Source organism: Bidens hawaiensis, unplaced genomic scaffold (assembly GCF_021521415.1).
Source record: "Bidens hawaiensis isolate Kalapana, Puna unplaced genomic scaffold, B.hawaiensis_p1.1 tig00032847_1, whole genome shotgun sequence".
Taxonomy (NCBI): Eukaryota; Viridiplantae; Streptophyta; class Magnoliopsida; order Asterales; family Asteraceae; genus Bidens; species Bidens hawaiensis.
The window spans coordinates 133,130-149,797 of NW_027495625.1; the positions used below are offsets into that span (position 1 = coordinate 133,130).

The 16,668-nt window shown below is 39.4% G+C and overlaps 2 protein-coding genes and 1 pseudogene across 2 annotated transcripts; all 3 read left to right on the top strand.

Moving 5' to 3' along the window:
* Nucleotides 1-3,925: 3,925 nt before the first annotated feature.
* Nucleotides 3,926-4,779, top strand: LOC143584211 (F-box/kelch-repeat protein At3g23880-like; annotated as a pseudogene).
* Nucleotides 4,780-7,419: 2,640 nt separating this feature from the next.
* On the top strand, nt 7,420-9,039 carry LOC143584204 (uncharacterized). The gene is made up of 2 exons (XM_077066303.1): nt 7,420-8,258; nt 8,337-9,039. Exons 1-2 carry the CDS (start codon nt 7,420-7,422, stop codon nt 9,037-9,039), a joined length of 1,542 nt encoding a protein of 513 aa, XP_076922418.1.
* A 38-nt stretch (nt 9,040-9,077) lies between these two features.
* Nucleotides 9,078-9,914, top strand: LOC143584206 (ATP-dependent DNA helicase PIF1-like). Its single transcript, XM_077066304.1, has one exon. It carries the CDS (start codon nt 9,078-9,080, stop codon nt 9,912-9,914), a length of 837 nt encoding a protein of 278 aa, XP_076922419.1.
* The last annotated feature ends 6,754 nt before the right edge of the window (nt 9,915-16,668 follow it).

The following is a 16,668-nucleotide window of genomic DNA, read 5'->3' on the forward strand; positions in this document are numbered from 1 at the left end:
ATACACCATAAATCATTTAACATAAATACTTTAATAAAATATACACACCAATCATTTCAAGATGTTAAATGATCTGTATTAAAAAACACACATTTAGTGTCGTGATATTCGTTTATTGTACTTAAAACAATGTTGAAATCGGTTATTTTTGTAAAAACCGTGAGATAAAGAGATTTTTTAATTCTAAAGAAAAATGCAGTTTTAAATATTATCGGTTGCTTAATAAAACTCGTAACTTTGTTTGTTTATAGGTTTTCTTTAGGGTACAAACCCATAACCACATAACTTACAAGTTACAACCCATTATGGTATAACCTTGAGATTGACCAGCACATAGAATTTATCATAAAAACATTAAACCTCTTTAGTTTCCATTCAAAAGTAAAAAAGATACTAAACAAGCAGGTTTCCTGTTCTCGACTTCTCCATTCTGAACTGGTGATTCACAAAAGCAGCAATTCAACATCTTACAAGCCTGTACACAACATCTCAGGTAATCCTCAAACAACATCTGCAGTCTACAATCTCCCTCTGCAACTTCAATCCAAAACAAGAAAGAAGTAATTCTGCCAACTGCAATCACTGAGCAATCGGCAAACAAGAGCATGGCACCACAATTCAACATTTCAAAATTCAAATCTCAGTTTTTTGGTATAAAGTTAGACCTAGTTCTCCCTCTCACTTACCAGTTACCATCATCAAGTCATATCTCAAAGGTTAGGTTAAAAATTTTGGTGGTTGTTTTATTCTTGTAGTTTAATAGAATCTTAGAACCCTAATTAGTTTTGTGTTGTTTTAGGGAGATTTCAAGATCAAGAGCACGAAACGAGTTGGATTTCCAGTTGCACGTGAGGTATTCTTTCAATTTCTTTTTGAATTCATGTACGATGCTATTAAATTCTTTCTATTAAGCTGCATATATTACATTTATATTTTTTTATTTCATGATATAAATGAGCTTTTCATTGGAATGGTAATTAAACTTAGAAATCTGGATGGAATGTCTTAGTAATGCATTTATCATATTTAAATGTTAGGGTTACATCTGTTTATATTTTAATCATGGTTTAATTTTGATTATTTATGAAATGAGATTCTAACCAAGCTATATTACATAATCAACATGCTAAGTTAGTTTATGAGACTGCTTTGAAACAATATTTCCAAATTTTTGAGACTGCTTCAATCCAAAAGTGTGCATTTTTAACCTTTGAAACACTCTCCAACACCTCAAATGGAAAAATGTATCACAATATACTCACCATCTTGATTTCCAAGTCCACTTGGTAAGATATAAGTCATGTTAATATAAGCAACCCCACCTCTTAGAAATCTTGATGGAATGTGTTAGTAATCCGATCTCTTTCCTTAAATGAATATTATTATAGATGAAAATTTTGATGTTATTAAAGTATTTATCAATATGATGTTTCCTAACTTTAACATATGAGTCTTCTTGCAACTCTGGATGTGTTAGTTTATAGGTTGTTAAGAACAAGCTAGAAACATTCCATTACACAGTTAGTGTTTGAACTCCATATAAGTGAAATTGTCATTTATGTAAGGTTGCAAATCACATTCCCTGGTGACTATGTCTGAAAATTACCAAATTACATATAAATAAATATAAAATGTTTTTACATCCAATTACTAGCATAAGATGGGCCATTTTTAGTACGCTCTTGCAACGATTATATTTTAGATCACACACACTCGAAATAAAAGATGCTAAACGATACCCCAACACCCGAAGAAGTTGACATATGCTAAACGAGTAGGTTCTGCAAACATGAGTAAGGCAAGCGTTGTTAGCACATCCAATCTTGACATCTTTAATGACAACGATCAAAACCAGGAGGATGACGTGGAAGAAAATATGGAAGATGTAGAGATTAACATGACCGAGGAAGAAATTTGCAGTCACAAAACTCCAACAAAATATTCATGGTTCAGGTCTCCATCTCCACCAAGGCTTGTAAGAGCATACAATATTCCGGATCTGCAGGAAATCGTCAAGTTTAAGTCATCCTTGCAAAACGAGTTTTTCACAAGGCACCCTATTTATTGGTGGGGATTTGATGCACATCAAAGAACCTACACGATCAAGAAAATATCTGGACGTCAAGTCAAGTTTTATAGCGTCCAGCACTTAATGAAGCTAAACAATGAAGCGCTCGATAGATTATGCGGCCGCAACCTATACAATCCATCTGCCGACAAATTTGCAACAGCATTCGAATCTTATCTTCGCAAAAATCAATGGAATAGATATGCGTCGTTCAAGCGAGATCATGGTCAGAAATGGACCATATGGAAGAAAGGCAAAGTTTGGAAGATCTACACATCAGATAAAAACAATAGAGAATTCGAGCTTCCAACTTACTAGCGTAGACCAACGGGCTGCCTGACCTGCCTAAAGACTTGGAAGATGAATGCCTATAGCACAAACCTGATCATAGAATTCACAGATGGCAGGCCTCCGATCGAGCTAAATGAATACGACAGTCTAAAACAGTTTGAGTTGGTGGACCTCAAAACCCTCAACAGATTAGGCCCTGTCAAAATACCAAGATCCGCTAATTATCTAAAAGGCGAGGGCAAATACTACGAACAGACTCTCGATAGATTGATCACTATCGAAGAGAACTATCTGAAAATAATCGAAGACACACCTCAGTTCCCTACATGCACAGATTTGGAGATGCTAACGTCCCCTAATATTTAGCCAAATGTGGTTGTTTTTTAGAATCATTCGTTGGTTTACGTTTATTTCCTTTATTACAAACACTATGTTGTCTGTGTGCTTTGTTCCCTTTTAATGAAGTGATGCGTTTATTGCCTTTTCAGTAGTGTAGTTTGCATGTGTGTATGCCGCGTTATCTTTTTAGGGGCATTTACATATATCTCCTTCTTAATTTCCTTTATTACATATTTACCCAACTCTTAAAAATCAATTACATATTTCCCCTTCTTAAACCACATATATTACATATTTATCCATTTCATTAAAATTAACTAATTAAATGACAGTTTTACCCTTTAATGAACTAATTAAACTATTTACATATATACCCTACCTAAAACATCAATTACATATCTCCCAAATGTTAACTCAAACCGGGTCGATAGTCGGTACTAAGACGAACATATCGAACACTAAAATCCAATTGAAATCGAGCTTTTTACTTGTTAGCAAATATAAAAAAGTATTTAAAAGCTGCAAATATGAAACAAAATTTGCAATGCAAATGTGAACCAACATCGAACAATATAACTAAACTGCAGATGGCTTCCAAGATACAAAAAAATTGTATGCATTTAAAAAATTAGACAAAAAGAGACTTTCAGGTTTCAACGTTGACCTGGACACCAGGTACCCAATTAGCTATTTGTTCTTAACTAAAAACAACATTAAAATACATACTGTACTCAAGGAGTTCAATGCTACCTCATTTTCGTCAATGGATGCAGGAATCGAACGGTTGTCGTAATCGCCCGAATTGTTTGTGAACGATCTGTTTGGGGTTTGTGTGAGCGGTGTCGGAATCAAACGGCTGCCGGAATCGTTTGTGTTTTATTAGAGTTTGCCGGAATCGACTTTTCAGTTGTTAGTATGTGGGCATTGCAAATTAGAATGGGTGTTGGAAATTAAAATAAAGGGTAAATGAGTAATTTGATATAAGAAGGGGAAATATGTAATTATACTTTTAACATTGGGGATATATGTAATTTAATAACTTAATGAGGGGAATTATGTAATTCTCCCATCTTTTTATGTGTGTATACGAGAACTATATTTTACTTTGCATAATATTTTCATGTCTTATATCATGTTGTTTGTCTTCTCCGTTAGCCTAAAATCGTCTCTGTTATGTCGTAATTAATAGTTATAAGGTGTCTACACTAGCTAAACCAAGGTAACACCATGGTTGACCTTTCTATTGAAATAATCGTGTTCGAGATATTAACAAGGGTGCCAGCTAAGGTTGTCAGCCATGCGAAATGTGTTTGTAAGGAATGGTATGCCCTACTGTCAAAACAGGACTTTGTAAGGATACATAGTTCCCGCTTGTTAGTTTCATCTAATCAGAGAATTAAATTTGGATGGATTGTTGTGTGTTTGGTTGAATCATACAACTGAGCTGCTTCTCTGGAATCCAATCACAAATGCATACAAGAATTTATCAACAACTGATGGCCATGGCTTCTTTGAAGATATTGCTGATGCTATTGGTTTGTTCATTGACGCTTACGATGATTACAAGGTCTTGCATGTGAAGCTTACATAAGTCGGAATTTCTATTGGTCGTCTGGTACTTTATGTGGTGATACTCTATATTTCACTGTTTGCGATTGCTGGGTTGGAGGTAAAAATGTGGCAATTTGTTTTGATGTTAAGTCAGAGCAGTTTAAGGAGATAAGCTTTCCAAGAGGTCCTTCAACATGAATTTTTCGGGGAACTTTAGTGAGTGAAAAAAACCAGCTTCACATGTTTACCACTGGCCTAGCTGAGATGTCAACTGACTTGTGGATGCTACAAGGGGAGCATTGGATTAAAATCTTCTCATGTCCTCCAATCCCCCCATATCACTGTCATTATGGTGCTCTATAACACATTATATGACAAATGGGTTAAGTTGGTTTGTAATGACTAATCGAGAGAAGCTTTTTGAAATCGTAATGAACATAAAGCCCTTCAAATGTTTTTATCCGGTTACTTGGTTCCATGGTCATAAGAGTGCAGTGTTTCTCGAGACCGTTGTTTCACTAAGTCTTTAGTTTGAGTTTCCCTTGATATTTAAATTATATATTTTAATGCTTTAAGAAGTTTGTTTGTTTTTTTTCTTTTTCATTATGTAATGATGCTATTAGACTATAAATTGTCTATAATAATTATTATTTTTATTTAATTTACAAGGCGTTTATCAATTTACAATGACTAATGGACAACCAAAAACGTCAGCTGAAAAACGTAAAGAGTATAATAGACGATATTATGCTTCTTGCAAAGAAAATAACAAAATATCGAAAGTTGGTATTGGCGATGTCTCCCAATGTGATTCATCAATACATTCAACACAAAGGACACCGTTAAGAATTTTACAACCCAGTGGTAGTCAAATGACACAATTGCCAAAAGAGAATGTGTCATGCAGTTTGACTGAAACACGAAAGGAATACCATAAACGATATTATGCTGCACGCAAAGAGAATCACATTCCAATTACACAAACTCTAACCAATGATAGTACGCCGGCAACCACACTTTCCTCTGTAATTGACGAAGTCATGCCTGAAATATCACGAGGTTTCTATTTATTTAGCAAAGCTTTCTTTATTACGCTTGACATCTTATAAGTTACTTAATCCAACAAATTTATTAGGTATTCGAATTCAACCACGTACACTATTACCTCAATTCTCTGACGTTATTTCAAATGGTATTCAAATTACACAAACTCCAATCATTGATAGGACTTTGACAACAACACTACCAGCAGTAATTGATGAAGTCATGTCTGAAGTATCAGGTTTCTATTAATTTAACAAAGCTTTCTTTATTAAGCTTAACATCTTTTAAGTTGTTACTTAATACCATGAATTTCTTAGGTATTCAAATTCAACCGTGTACACCACTACCTCAATTTTCTGACATTATTTCAAATGGTCTTCAACTTACACAAACTCCAACCGTTGGTAGTACGTCGACAACCACACTCCCATCAGTACTTAATGAAGTCATACCTGGAATATCACAAGGTTTCTATTTATTTAACGAACCTTTCTTTATTAGGCTTGACATCTTTTAAGTTGTTACTTAATGCAATGAATTTTAGGTACTCAAATTCAACCATTCACTCAAGATAGGAACACAGAAGAGGATACGTATAATTTTGTTTATGATGGTATACCTAGAGACCATCGTGTCTTAAAGGAACAGAGTCCATGTACTCATTGTGGAGCAAAACGATTCAAATTTGAATTTGCTACCTTCTGTTGTATGAGTGGGAAAACAATGTTAGCAAATTCAGAAATTCCTGATGAATTGTATCTGCTTCTTACGTCGCAAGATGAAATTGGAAACATGTTTAGGCAAAACATAAGTGCTTATAACACCAATTTTTCTTTCGCCTCAATGGGTGTGACACTGGATGATTCACTGAACAATATGAGAGATGGTGTATACACGTTCCGTGCACATAAAGGAATTTATCACAAAATCGACCAATTAGTTTCACGGGATGGAACACCTAGGTACCTTCAATTGTATTTTTATGATCCTGATACTGAGTTAAATCATAGACTCCAATGGCCAAACCTTGATAAAAGTATCACTACAATGTTGACACGTGTTCTTTCTGCAAACCCATACGTCAAAACATTTCGAAGTCTTTCAGAACTAGGACCTCTAGACAACTATAGTGTCAGTTTAAATGCTTCAGTTGAGCTTGACCAAAGGGTGTACAACCGACCAACAACATCGGAGGTTGCTGGTATTTGGGTTGAAGGTAATGACAATATCACTTCGTACAAAAGAAGTATTGTTGTGTACGGTAGGTCTGAGCGTACTCAGACTATTCAGCCGTACTTTGGTTGTTACGATCCATTGTCATATCCTCTTTTTTTCCCTAATGGTGAGTCGGGTTGGCATCCTAACATACCACGTCAAGAAGTATCAATAAATGAAGTTCATAACAACCACAACAACATCGATGAAGAAACTGAAGGTACAAACAATTTAAATATCTTTTTTTAAGTGAAGATTATAAATAATACCCCAACATGTATTATTTTAATTGATCATTTTTTTATCGTAATCATTGTTCAGAAGCTAACACACGAAGTGGTAGAACAATTGTGGCTATGCGAGAGTACTATTGTTACAAATTTCGAATTCGTTCTATGGAGAACGTGCTTTTGTTCGGTGGTAGATTGTTACAACAATTTGTTGTCGATGTTTATATAAAGCTTGAGACGTTACGTTTACAATTTTGTGAACGAAACCAGACTAAGATAAGAGCAGATTTGTACCAAGGAATTGTGGATTGCGTCAATGCTGGCGAGGCTCGTCCAAGCAGAGTCGGAAAACGGATTGTGTTGCCTGCATCTTTCATTGGAGGGCCTCGCGACATGCGGCGACGGTTTCTAGATGCGATGACCATAGTTCAAGATGACGGAAAGCCTGATTTATTCCTAACAATGACGTGTAACCCTCAGTGGCCTGAGATATGTGATCATTTAAAAGTTGGTCAAACTGCACAAGATCGTCCAGACCTTGTTTCAAGAGTTTTTCGTTCCAAATTAGAAAATCTTAAGGAATAATTATTTAAGAAACATCTCCTTGGAAAGGTGAAGGCGTATGTTTATGTCATCGAGTTTCAAAAGCGTGGTTTTCCGCATGCACATTTTCTTATTATCATGAACTCGCAACACAAAATCAATAATCCAGACCATTATGATAAGGTCGTGTGTGCGGAAATTCTTGACAAACAAAGGCTTCCCAAATTGCACGAGCTTGTTGTCAAGCACATGATTCATGGTCCTTGCGGGCATTTACGAACAAACAGCCCTTGTATGCAGGGTGATCCTCAAATATACCGCTTTCGTTATCCTAGGCAATTTAATGAAAAGACAACCCAAGGAAACGATGCGTATCCATTATATCGAAGGAGAAATAATGGAGTAAATGTGAACGTACGAGGAAAAATGCTTGATAATAGATGGGTTGTCCCGTATAACCAAAGGCTTTTGATGATGTTCAATTGCCACATGAATGTCGAGGTTTGCTCAAGTATAAAATCGGTGAAATATTTGTTTAAGTATGTTTACAAAGGACATGACAAACAGGTTATTCAAATTGATCCGGATGACCAAGAGGTTGTTATTAATGAGATAAAGAGATTTCAAGATGCACGTTATGTATCGCCCCCAGAGGCTATGTGGCGTATATTTTCTTTCACTCTTTCACAAATCTATCCCGTTGTTTTGGCCTTACAACTTCATCTCCCTAATAATCAGATGGTTAGATTTAGAGATGACGATGTAATGTCTGAAATTGTTGATAGGGAGAGAGATAAGAGAACCATGTTGACCGCATTTTTTGAGACAAATAGATTGGATGAAACAGCAAGGCAGTATTTGTATAAAGATTTTCCGAAACTCTTCACGTGGAATGGTAGCACACATTGTTGGAATCGTCGTTTACATAAAGCACAAAGAGGACGCATTGTATCCGCTAATCCAGCTGAAGGAGAAAGGTACTCTTTACGCCTACTATTGTCAAATGTTTAAGGGCCTACTTCTTTTGAAGATCTTTGCACAATTAATGGTGTAAGGTACACGACATTTCGAAAAACGGCACTTGAGATAGGCTTAACAGAGAATGATGAAAGTTTATCGCAATGCCTCACAGAAGCCTCTGTATATCAGTTTCCCAAGGCTCTTAGAAGGTTATTTGCGACTATAATGATTTTTTGCACGCCTGGAGATGTTCGAAAGTTATGGAATGACCACTTTGATTCACTATCTGAAGATTATCGGTTACATTGTCAAAGTGTCGAACGGGTTCAAAATATGGTTCTTATTGAAATTAGGACCTTTCTACAATCTATGGGTAAAGATATTAATGAGCTCGATCTTCCAAACATAACAGAAGATGTTAACTTAGAACATGTAGGTTATCGCGAGCTACAAGAGGAGTACGGGATAGTTGTGGAAGCTGACCACTTACGTGACAAAAATGATCTTAATCATGGCCAAAAAGTTGTGTTTGATGAGATCATGAGGCACGTAGATAATGATTTACCAGGTGTGTTCTTTATAGATGGTCCAGGTGGAACGGGAAAGACATTTGTGTACAAAGCTTTGCTTGCTGAAGTTCGTTCTCGTGGTCTTATTGCTCTCGCAACAGCTTCATCAGGTGCTGCAGCTATAATATGCCAGGAGGGAGAACGGCTCACTCTAGATTCAAGATTCCTATTAATCTTGATAACAATTCAATGTGCAACATCACACAACAAAGTGGGGCTGCTGAACTAATTAAGTTATCAAAAATAATCATTTGGGATGAAGCATTGATGGCAAAACGCCAAGCAATTGAGGCGGTCGATCGAACATTGCAAGAGATTATAGGCGTTAGACTCCCATTTGGTGGAAAGATAATGGTTATGGGAGGTGATTTCAGACAGGTGTTGCCGGTTATTAAATGTGGCACTCGAGCACAAATTGTAGACTCCAGCCTACGAATTTCGCCTCTTTGGTCTGTGACTAAAAAGATGCGGTTGACCGTAAATATGAGAGCACTAAATGATACGTGGTTTTCTAATTTTCTTTTAAGAGTTGGAGATGGAACCGAAGAATCGATCGAAGAAAGCTTTATTCGCATACCTGATGACATGACTATTCCATGCACCATCCGAGAAAACTCTATAAAAGAACTGATCAATGCCATCTTCCCGTTAATACAGAGTAATGTCTATTCTCCGGATTATATAATCTCAAGAGCAATATTATCAACAAGAAATGAGAGTGTTGACGAGATTAATGATCAAATGATTGACATTTTTCAAGGTGAAGAAAAAGTTTACTACAGCTTTGATGAAGTAGAAGACGATCACCACAACTTGTATCCGATCGAGTTCTTAAACTCACTAACTGTGAGTGGTTTACCGCCTCATAAACTTCGACTAAAAATTGGATGTCCCATAATATTGTTGCGGAATATCGACCCATCAGATGGTCTATGTAATGGCACAAGATTGATATGCAAAGGTTTCCAGCATAATGTTATTGATGCAGAAATAGTTGTTGGTCAACACATAGGAAAAAGAGTGTTTTTGCCAAGAATCCCTCTTTGTCTTTCTGAAGACGACATGTTCCCATTCAAGCTAAAAAGAAAACAATTTCCCATTTGACTTAGTTTTTCCATGACCATCAACAAAACTCAAGGTCAAACCATTCCGCAAGTCGGTGTTTATCTTTCGGATTCTGTATTTTCACATGGCCAACTTTACGTGGCATTGTCAAGAGGGATATCACGGGAAAATACAAAGGTATTAGTACACCCTGTCAAAGATTTTAGACGAGACGGGGTATACACCTCAAATGTTGTCTATCGAGAAGTATTACGTGATGAATGAACTACATGTGTACTAAAATGTAGGTATGTTAATAGATTTTATGCTTAACTTTTTATTTTTTTGAATATATTTTGAATGCTTAACTTTTTATATTTTTGAATGTATTTTGAATACATTTTGAGTTTATTGTTATTCTTTATTCATTGCTAGAAAAATAAAATAAAATAATTGTCTTTAAATTTGAAAGGAAAAATATCTAAGGTGTTGTATTTTTCTAAAAAATGTCTGCAGATGCTCTTTTGTCTGCGCCGCGCAGACCAATCGCAGACATTGTCATTTTGTAGACTGTTTGTTTTTCGAAAACGTTTCATTAAAAAATTTCTGCGTGAACTCTTACTGGATGCAGACATTATCCATCCACTTCTAAAATCTTCTAAGTTCTACAAAGGGTTAAACACCACCACCTACAAACTCCCATTGTCCATCGCCACCCACCGTCCGCCACCACCACCTACCACCTACCACAACCGTCCACCATCACCACCATCCACCACCCACCATCTGCCACCACCACCACCACCACAACCGTCCATCACCACCATCCATGTCTGCCACTACCACCGTCCACCACCATTGTCCACCATCGCCACCACCACCGTCCACTAACACTATCACCGTCCAGCACCACCGTCTACCACTACCACAACCCACCATCGTCGACCACACCGTCATCACCACCACCACCCACCGTTGACCACCACCACCGTCTACCACCACCCTCCACTAACACTATCATCTTCCTCCACCACCCACTACCATAGTTCATACACCACCACCGGTTTATTTTAGCAGTCTACAGGCGTTAAAAAACAAATAGTCTTTTTATTATAGACTGCAGATGTTTGGTCTATCTCTTTTTTTACAGATGTATTAGTGGTTCATAGACTGCATACATTTTATCTCTGAAAAAACAAACAACACCTAAATGTGCTTGTTTGGGAGAGAGATTCTTGTTTTGTCTAATAAAGAATCAATTCTAGCTTTGTCCCTACTAACACATAGTTAGTGATGTGTCGTTTAGTTATCACGGTGAGTTTTCTTTTTTCCTTCAACAAGAATATAACACATGTCATCAAAAACAAGGGCAACCCGGCCAAACATTTGACAATTCTGTGTGTCCCCTGATAAAAAATTTTGGAAAATCTATGTGTCCAACCAAAAGTTAAAAAATCTGTCCCAACCAAATGTTTGAAAAACCTATGCGTCTTGACCAAACATTTGAAAAATCGATGTATCCCAACAAAATAACCATGTGGCCCGATCCAAATATTAGACGAACATGTTGGACCAACTTCTTTGATGACAGATGTGGGGGATCACCACCTAAGAGCATTCGCATCCCATTCCCCATCTTTATCTCTATAATTACACTAAAAAACACTACATTTCTTTCTCTTGTTCAATTAAACAATATTTTTTATACCTTTATCATTACAGTTTTCTCTCTCCTCTACTCACAACCAATCCAACAAATATTAAAAAATAAATAGGGGCAAACAATGTTCCCCAAATTTATAAAAAATCACTACATTTTTCTCTCCACCCTATAATTTACACTCATAACCACTCAAAACCTCACTCTATAATTTACATACTCTCCTCACATAAATATAAATTTAAGGGATGGGATGTGAATGTCGAAGTGAAGTTTGGAGGGTAAGAAAACCAGGGATATGATGGAATATAATAATAATAATGGTGGTTCACTTACTAGTGACTACTCATCTGGTTATTGACAAAATGGGTTGCGTGTGGATAAACAAAAACAAAAACAAAAACAAAGTATCCACGGCTTCTTATTCATTCAATCAATAGTTTCTAGGTTTTATTTTATTTTATTTTACAACAATCACCCCAAACTAAACTACCATCATCGATCGTCTTTCTCAATAACCAGGTAGTGATTTAATCTACACTTTGAATTTGATTGATTACGATTTCTCTTTTTTATGCCTGCTGAAGAAGCGTGTATCGACTTACTTGTACACGATCAACGTTCCTCGGGTACGAGTGTGCTATATCACCGATGGTTTTCCATGATACGAGTTCTTCCACCTACAAAACGTACAGTACCGTGAGCTTATCCCTCAGAAAGGGACAGAGGGGTCCTCTTTGGGGTAACCCTCCGGTGTGAGAATCAGATATTGTAGGAGAGCATAATCAAGATGTGAAAATGAGTAAAGGACTTAGAGTATATTTTCTTGCCTGCCTTTGCACTGTTGAGGTGGTGTGGTATTTATAGTATTAGGGTTTCCAATGATTGGGCTCAGACCCAATTAGGGCCTTTTTGGCCTCCTCCTATTGCTTCGCGCCACGTGTACTTAGGACACCTGGTGCTTTTTCATTGATTATTCTCTGACCAAGGTATTTTACCTGACCCATGTGCCATCACGTGGTGGCACATGGGCTTTGCTGAGTTGTCCACCCTTCATTGGCAGCTGTCAACATCAGCACATTCTTTATTCCTTAAAAGATACCTTCTGGAAGGTTGCCTGATGAGTACAATCATGGTTGTCCTTATCCTGATTTGGATTAGACTATTGTCTCATTTGTTGTGTGTCGCTTACGCGCGGCCTTTATGCGCCTATCCCGGGGATGCGCAAGGTCTTCTCTTTATTCTCACAGATGTTTCATGCGCTTGCACGTATGTGATATGCGCCACGCGCAGATGTTTCATGCGCTTGCGCATAGGTTTTGGCTTTGTGTCTTCATGACATCCTGATTTCAAGCCTCTTGTCTATATCTTGTGGGTTGACCCGCCCCGCTAGATGTTAAAGCGGGTGCATACCCCTTCAAGCCCCTCCAGTCTAATGTGTGTCTTGTCTCGCGCGAACGATGTAAGATAGATATTAGACTTAATAGTTTGCTTTTTCAATAGGGCTTGTTTTTTTCTTTTTCTTTTCTTGTATGCGCGTTGCGCAAAATTCCATCCCTTTGGTTAAAACGAATCGTCAATGCACGTGGTTGGTTGGTGTTGACATGCATCAGAGATAGAGACGTTATGTGTCAGACCTTTCGTGTGCTCGAGGTGCTACAGTGGCCTTTCACGTCTCCTCATGCAGTGTCAGGAACACGTGTCGCGCTTATGTTGGCCTACGCCTGGGAGTGGGGGCGCGTGAGCGTAGATCTGATTATTACTTGTTTCTCTTTCTCTCCCCTGGGCCTATAAAACCAAACCTTTTGAACGGTTTTTTCTTCATCTCCACTGTCATTTTCAGAGCTTTTGCCTATCATTAACATTCCGATTAAGAGCTTTCGTCTTCGTCCCTGAATTCCGTGCTTAAAGTAACCATATTGTTCGATTCGCAATTGTATGTCTGATAACCCAGACACCACAATTTCCCCTAGTAAAGGCCGTGTAAAATCAATGGTTATGTCTACTTTGAAGAAAACCGGCAAGGGTACTCGGGTTGCAGAGGCCTCGTCGGAGGAGGGAGGGAAGAACAAGGCGGTGAAGAGATGGGATGAGATTCCCTGCAAGTTGAAACAACCTGATTTTGATAATCTCGTCGCCTCTCAGGGTTTTCTCCCTGAGTATGGTTGTCTGCTCCCGGCGACCGGGCAAACGGCGGCGGATCTTCCCGCCGGCTATATCTCTTTATATTCTCACTTTTTCACCCACTGTAATCTTCGTCTTCCGATGACGAGGTTTATAGGTGCGCTCCTCCAATTTTACGGGATTCATATATCTCAAGTCCATCCCTGTGGATTAGTGCGCATGACTCATTTTGAGTTCATGTGCAAAGCTCAGCGCGAGGAGCCCACCCCTCGGCGCTTTCAATATTTTTATAAGCCGAAAATCCAAGATTCTTGGCTCTCATTCACACCGCGCAGTCAGAAGGTTAAGTACTGCACTGTTGCCTTCAAAAGCCTTCATGACTGGGCTGAAAAATTCTTTTATATCAAGGCTGGTGTTATTCCCATTCGTATGACCGTGCGCGCGATTACTTCTACGCCCGCGGATGATGACGTTCTTAAGAATCCATCAGGCGAGTGGGCTAAAAAATTAACTGCTGAACCATCCCCCGCCAAGAATATTTGCGAGGAAGCGTTGGTGGGGGGTTGGTATGAGCAAGAGGTGGACTGACAGCGAGACTGAGCCTGTCATCCATGTTGATGGCTCAGGTGGGTTGTTTGTGCATTGCATTAATTTTGCGCGAGTATAATTCGTTTTGCTGATATCACTTGTCTTGTTTTATGCAGAAAGCAAGGAATACATCCACGCCGCCTATGACGAGCATACAGAAGGTGGCTCTGTCGCCCTGAACGCTGGGGAAGTTGCTTTCCCTGATCGCTTCGATGATATGTTCATCCCTGTCGACTTAGAATTTTGCTTTGACAGCTATGCGCCTGGTAAGCCCTTGTATTTGTGTTTAGGCCCTTAAAATACCAAATTTGGTTTTAACATTTCTGTTGCGCGTATTGTAGATGCGCTCGCTAATTATGAGTTGGAGCCTGTGGAAGAGGAAAGGGAGGAGGAAGAAGCTGAAGCGCGAAAACTCAAGCGCAAGGATAAAGGCAAGACTGGCGCAGGGGCCAGTAAAAAACAGAAAAAAGATGATGCCTCTGTTGCCCAGAATCTTCCTCCTACTCAAGTGAAGGGGCTTGAGAAAACCAAGGGTTTTACTTCCAAGTTTTCCTCGTCTTCTTTGCCTCAATGTGTGGGCAATCCTCCAATCCACACGAGGTATGGTGCTGCCACCTCATTTCTGCGCGTGGCGGACAAGGGAAGCGGTGCTGCGCCTGCTGTTTCGTCTTCTCCAACAGGTATACTTTTGTTTATATTTTGTGGTTTTATGAGCGTGATTCCGATAGAGTTATTAATGAAGCTTTGTTCACTCAAATGTTTGTAGAGCCGGCAACGTTGGTGGCTCAACCTCAGGCGCCGCAAGGTGCCAAGGCTATGCCGAAGGTTGTTTTGAAGTCCTCTGTTTTGCCCTCAAAAAGGGGGAAAATGGACTTCATGGCGATGCTTAATTCGCGGACTGCGGTGCACCAAGGTATTTATTGCGCTTTGATTGTCTGATTTTTTCCTTTAGTTCAAGTCATGAATCATTTCTCCTTGTTGGTTTTTTCATAGGAATTATAGCTGGCACACAAGCTGCTGGTGGCACTGCTAGCGCTGGCGCCGTTAGTTCTGCTCCTGCTCCAACAAGTACTGAATCTCCCCTCATTGGGATCACTAAGGAGCAGGAGACTATTTTTCGCGCTGCTCTAACAGCGTCAAGACCTCCCTCACCTCCTCCTGCGCGCAGCCCTCCTCGTGAGACTATTTTTGATTCTTCCAAGTCGCAGGAGAAGAGACCTGTTATAGAGGATGATGAGGAGGTTAATTTTGAAAATTCTGATGGTGGCCGCGTAAGCCATATAGCGCCACGAGATTTTGTGGCGGAGCCTTTTTCTCATGGGGCAGGCAGGAGCTCATCAGCTGGCGCTAATCTTTCTGCCTGTTCTCCTCAGGTATAAGTTTATTTTTCTCCGCTGTGCAGACTTCCAAGTTAGTGTTTAGATAACTAAAACGTTTCTTTGCGTTGCTTTGTGTTTGTAGGGAGCCGATCACATATACTGCCCGAGCTGGAGTATCACTGAAGAGAGCTCATTCCAATCCTTGGGCGTATGTGAAGACTTTTGGGCTCACTCTGTTCCTCCAGCTGAAAGGAGGTTTCAAGAGGACCGCGCTCGCGTGGATTTGCTTAATGACCACCTTTTTGCTGGGTCTGCGTTTTTTGCTGCCTTCCAAGAGCTTCGCAATGATTATATAAAGGTACGTGATGCCCTTGCGGAGGCCAAGCAAGAGGCTAAGATTTCTGCTTGGAATCTTTCTGATGCCCGAGAGAAAGCTGAGAAACTCCAAGCAGAACTTAGCGAGAACCGGGCAAGTTCCAACGCTGCTTTTGTGAAGCGGGGGCTTGAGCTGCAAGCTGCGCGGGAGAAACTGCAAGTGGCAGAGGCAGATGCGGCCAAGTACGCGCGTCAAGCGCGTGACCTGGAGTTGGCAGTGGAGGCGCGTGACCAAACTATTGCGCAGGTTAATACTGAAAAATCTTTATTGGAGACTGAGGTTGCCCGCCTGAAGAAAGAGCTCGATGCTGCGCGAGCGGAAAAGAATGAAGCCTTGGCGGCAGCAGCGTCTGACAAAGAAGAGCTAGAACAAGTCAAGGAAACTGTTAAGTTATTAAACTCTCAAATCCCTGCTCTTGAGACGTCTGTTTCTTCCCTCGCGCAGGACCGTCAATGGCTGATTTCACAGGGTGTGACTCGTTGCGCTTATGCCATGAAATACTCAGACGAGTTTCAGACCCTTGTGATGGACTGTAATGCGGCGTCGCGCTTGGTGGGTCGGGCTGAGGGGTTTAAGGATGGTTATGAATATGGCATGCTAAAGAAGAATCCATCCGACTACCCTTATCAACTCGACGCTGTCTGCGCTGACATGGCTGAGGTGGGGGAGAAGTACTTGAATACTCCAATTCCCATCCTTGAGCAGGTATTTTAACCTTAATGAGTTTACTTGAGTTATTTTCATAAT

Excerpts from the sequence above, each read along its gene's own strand:
- LOC143584204 (XM_077066303.1), top strand. The coding sequence starts at position 7,420 with ATGAACTCGCAACACAAAATCAATAATCCAGACCATTATGATAAGGTC. Across the intron at positions 8,259-8,336 it reads AATCCAGCTGAAGGAGAAAG|GTACACGACATTTCGAAAAA; the intron begins GTACTCTTTACG and ends TAATGGTGTAAG.
- LOC143584206 (XM_077066304.1), top strand. The coding sequence starts at position 9,078 with ATGGCAAAACGCCAAGCAATTGAGGCGGTCGATCGAACATTGCAAGAG.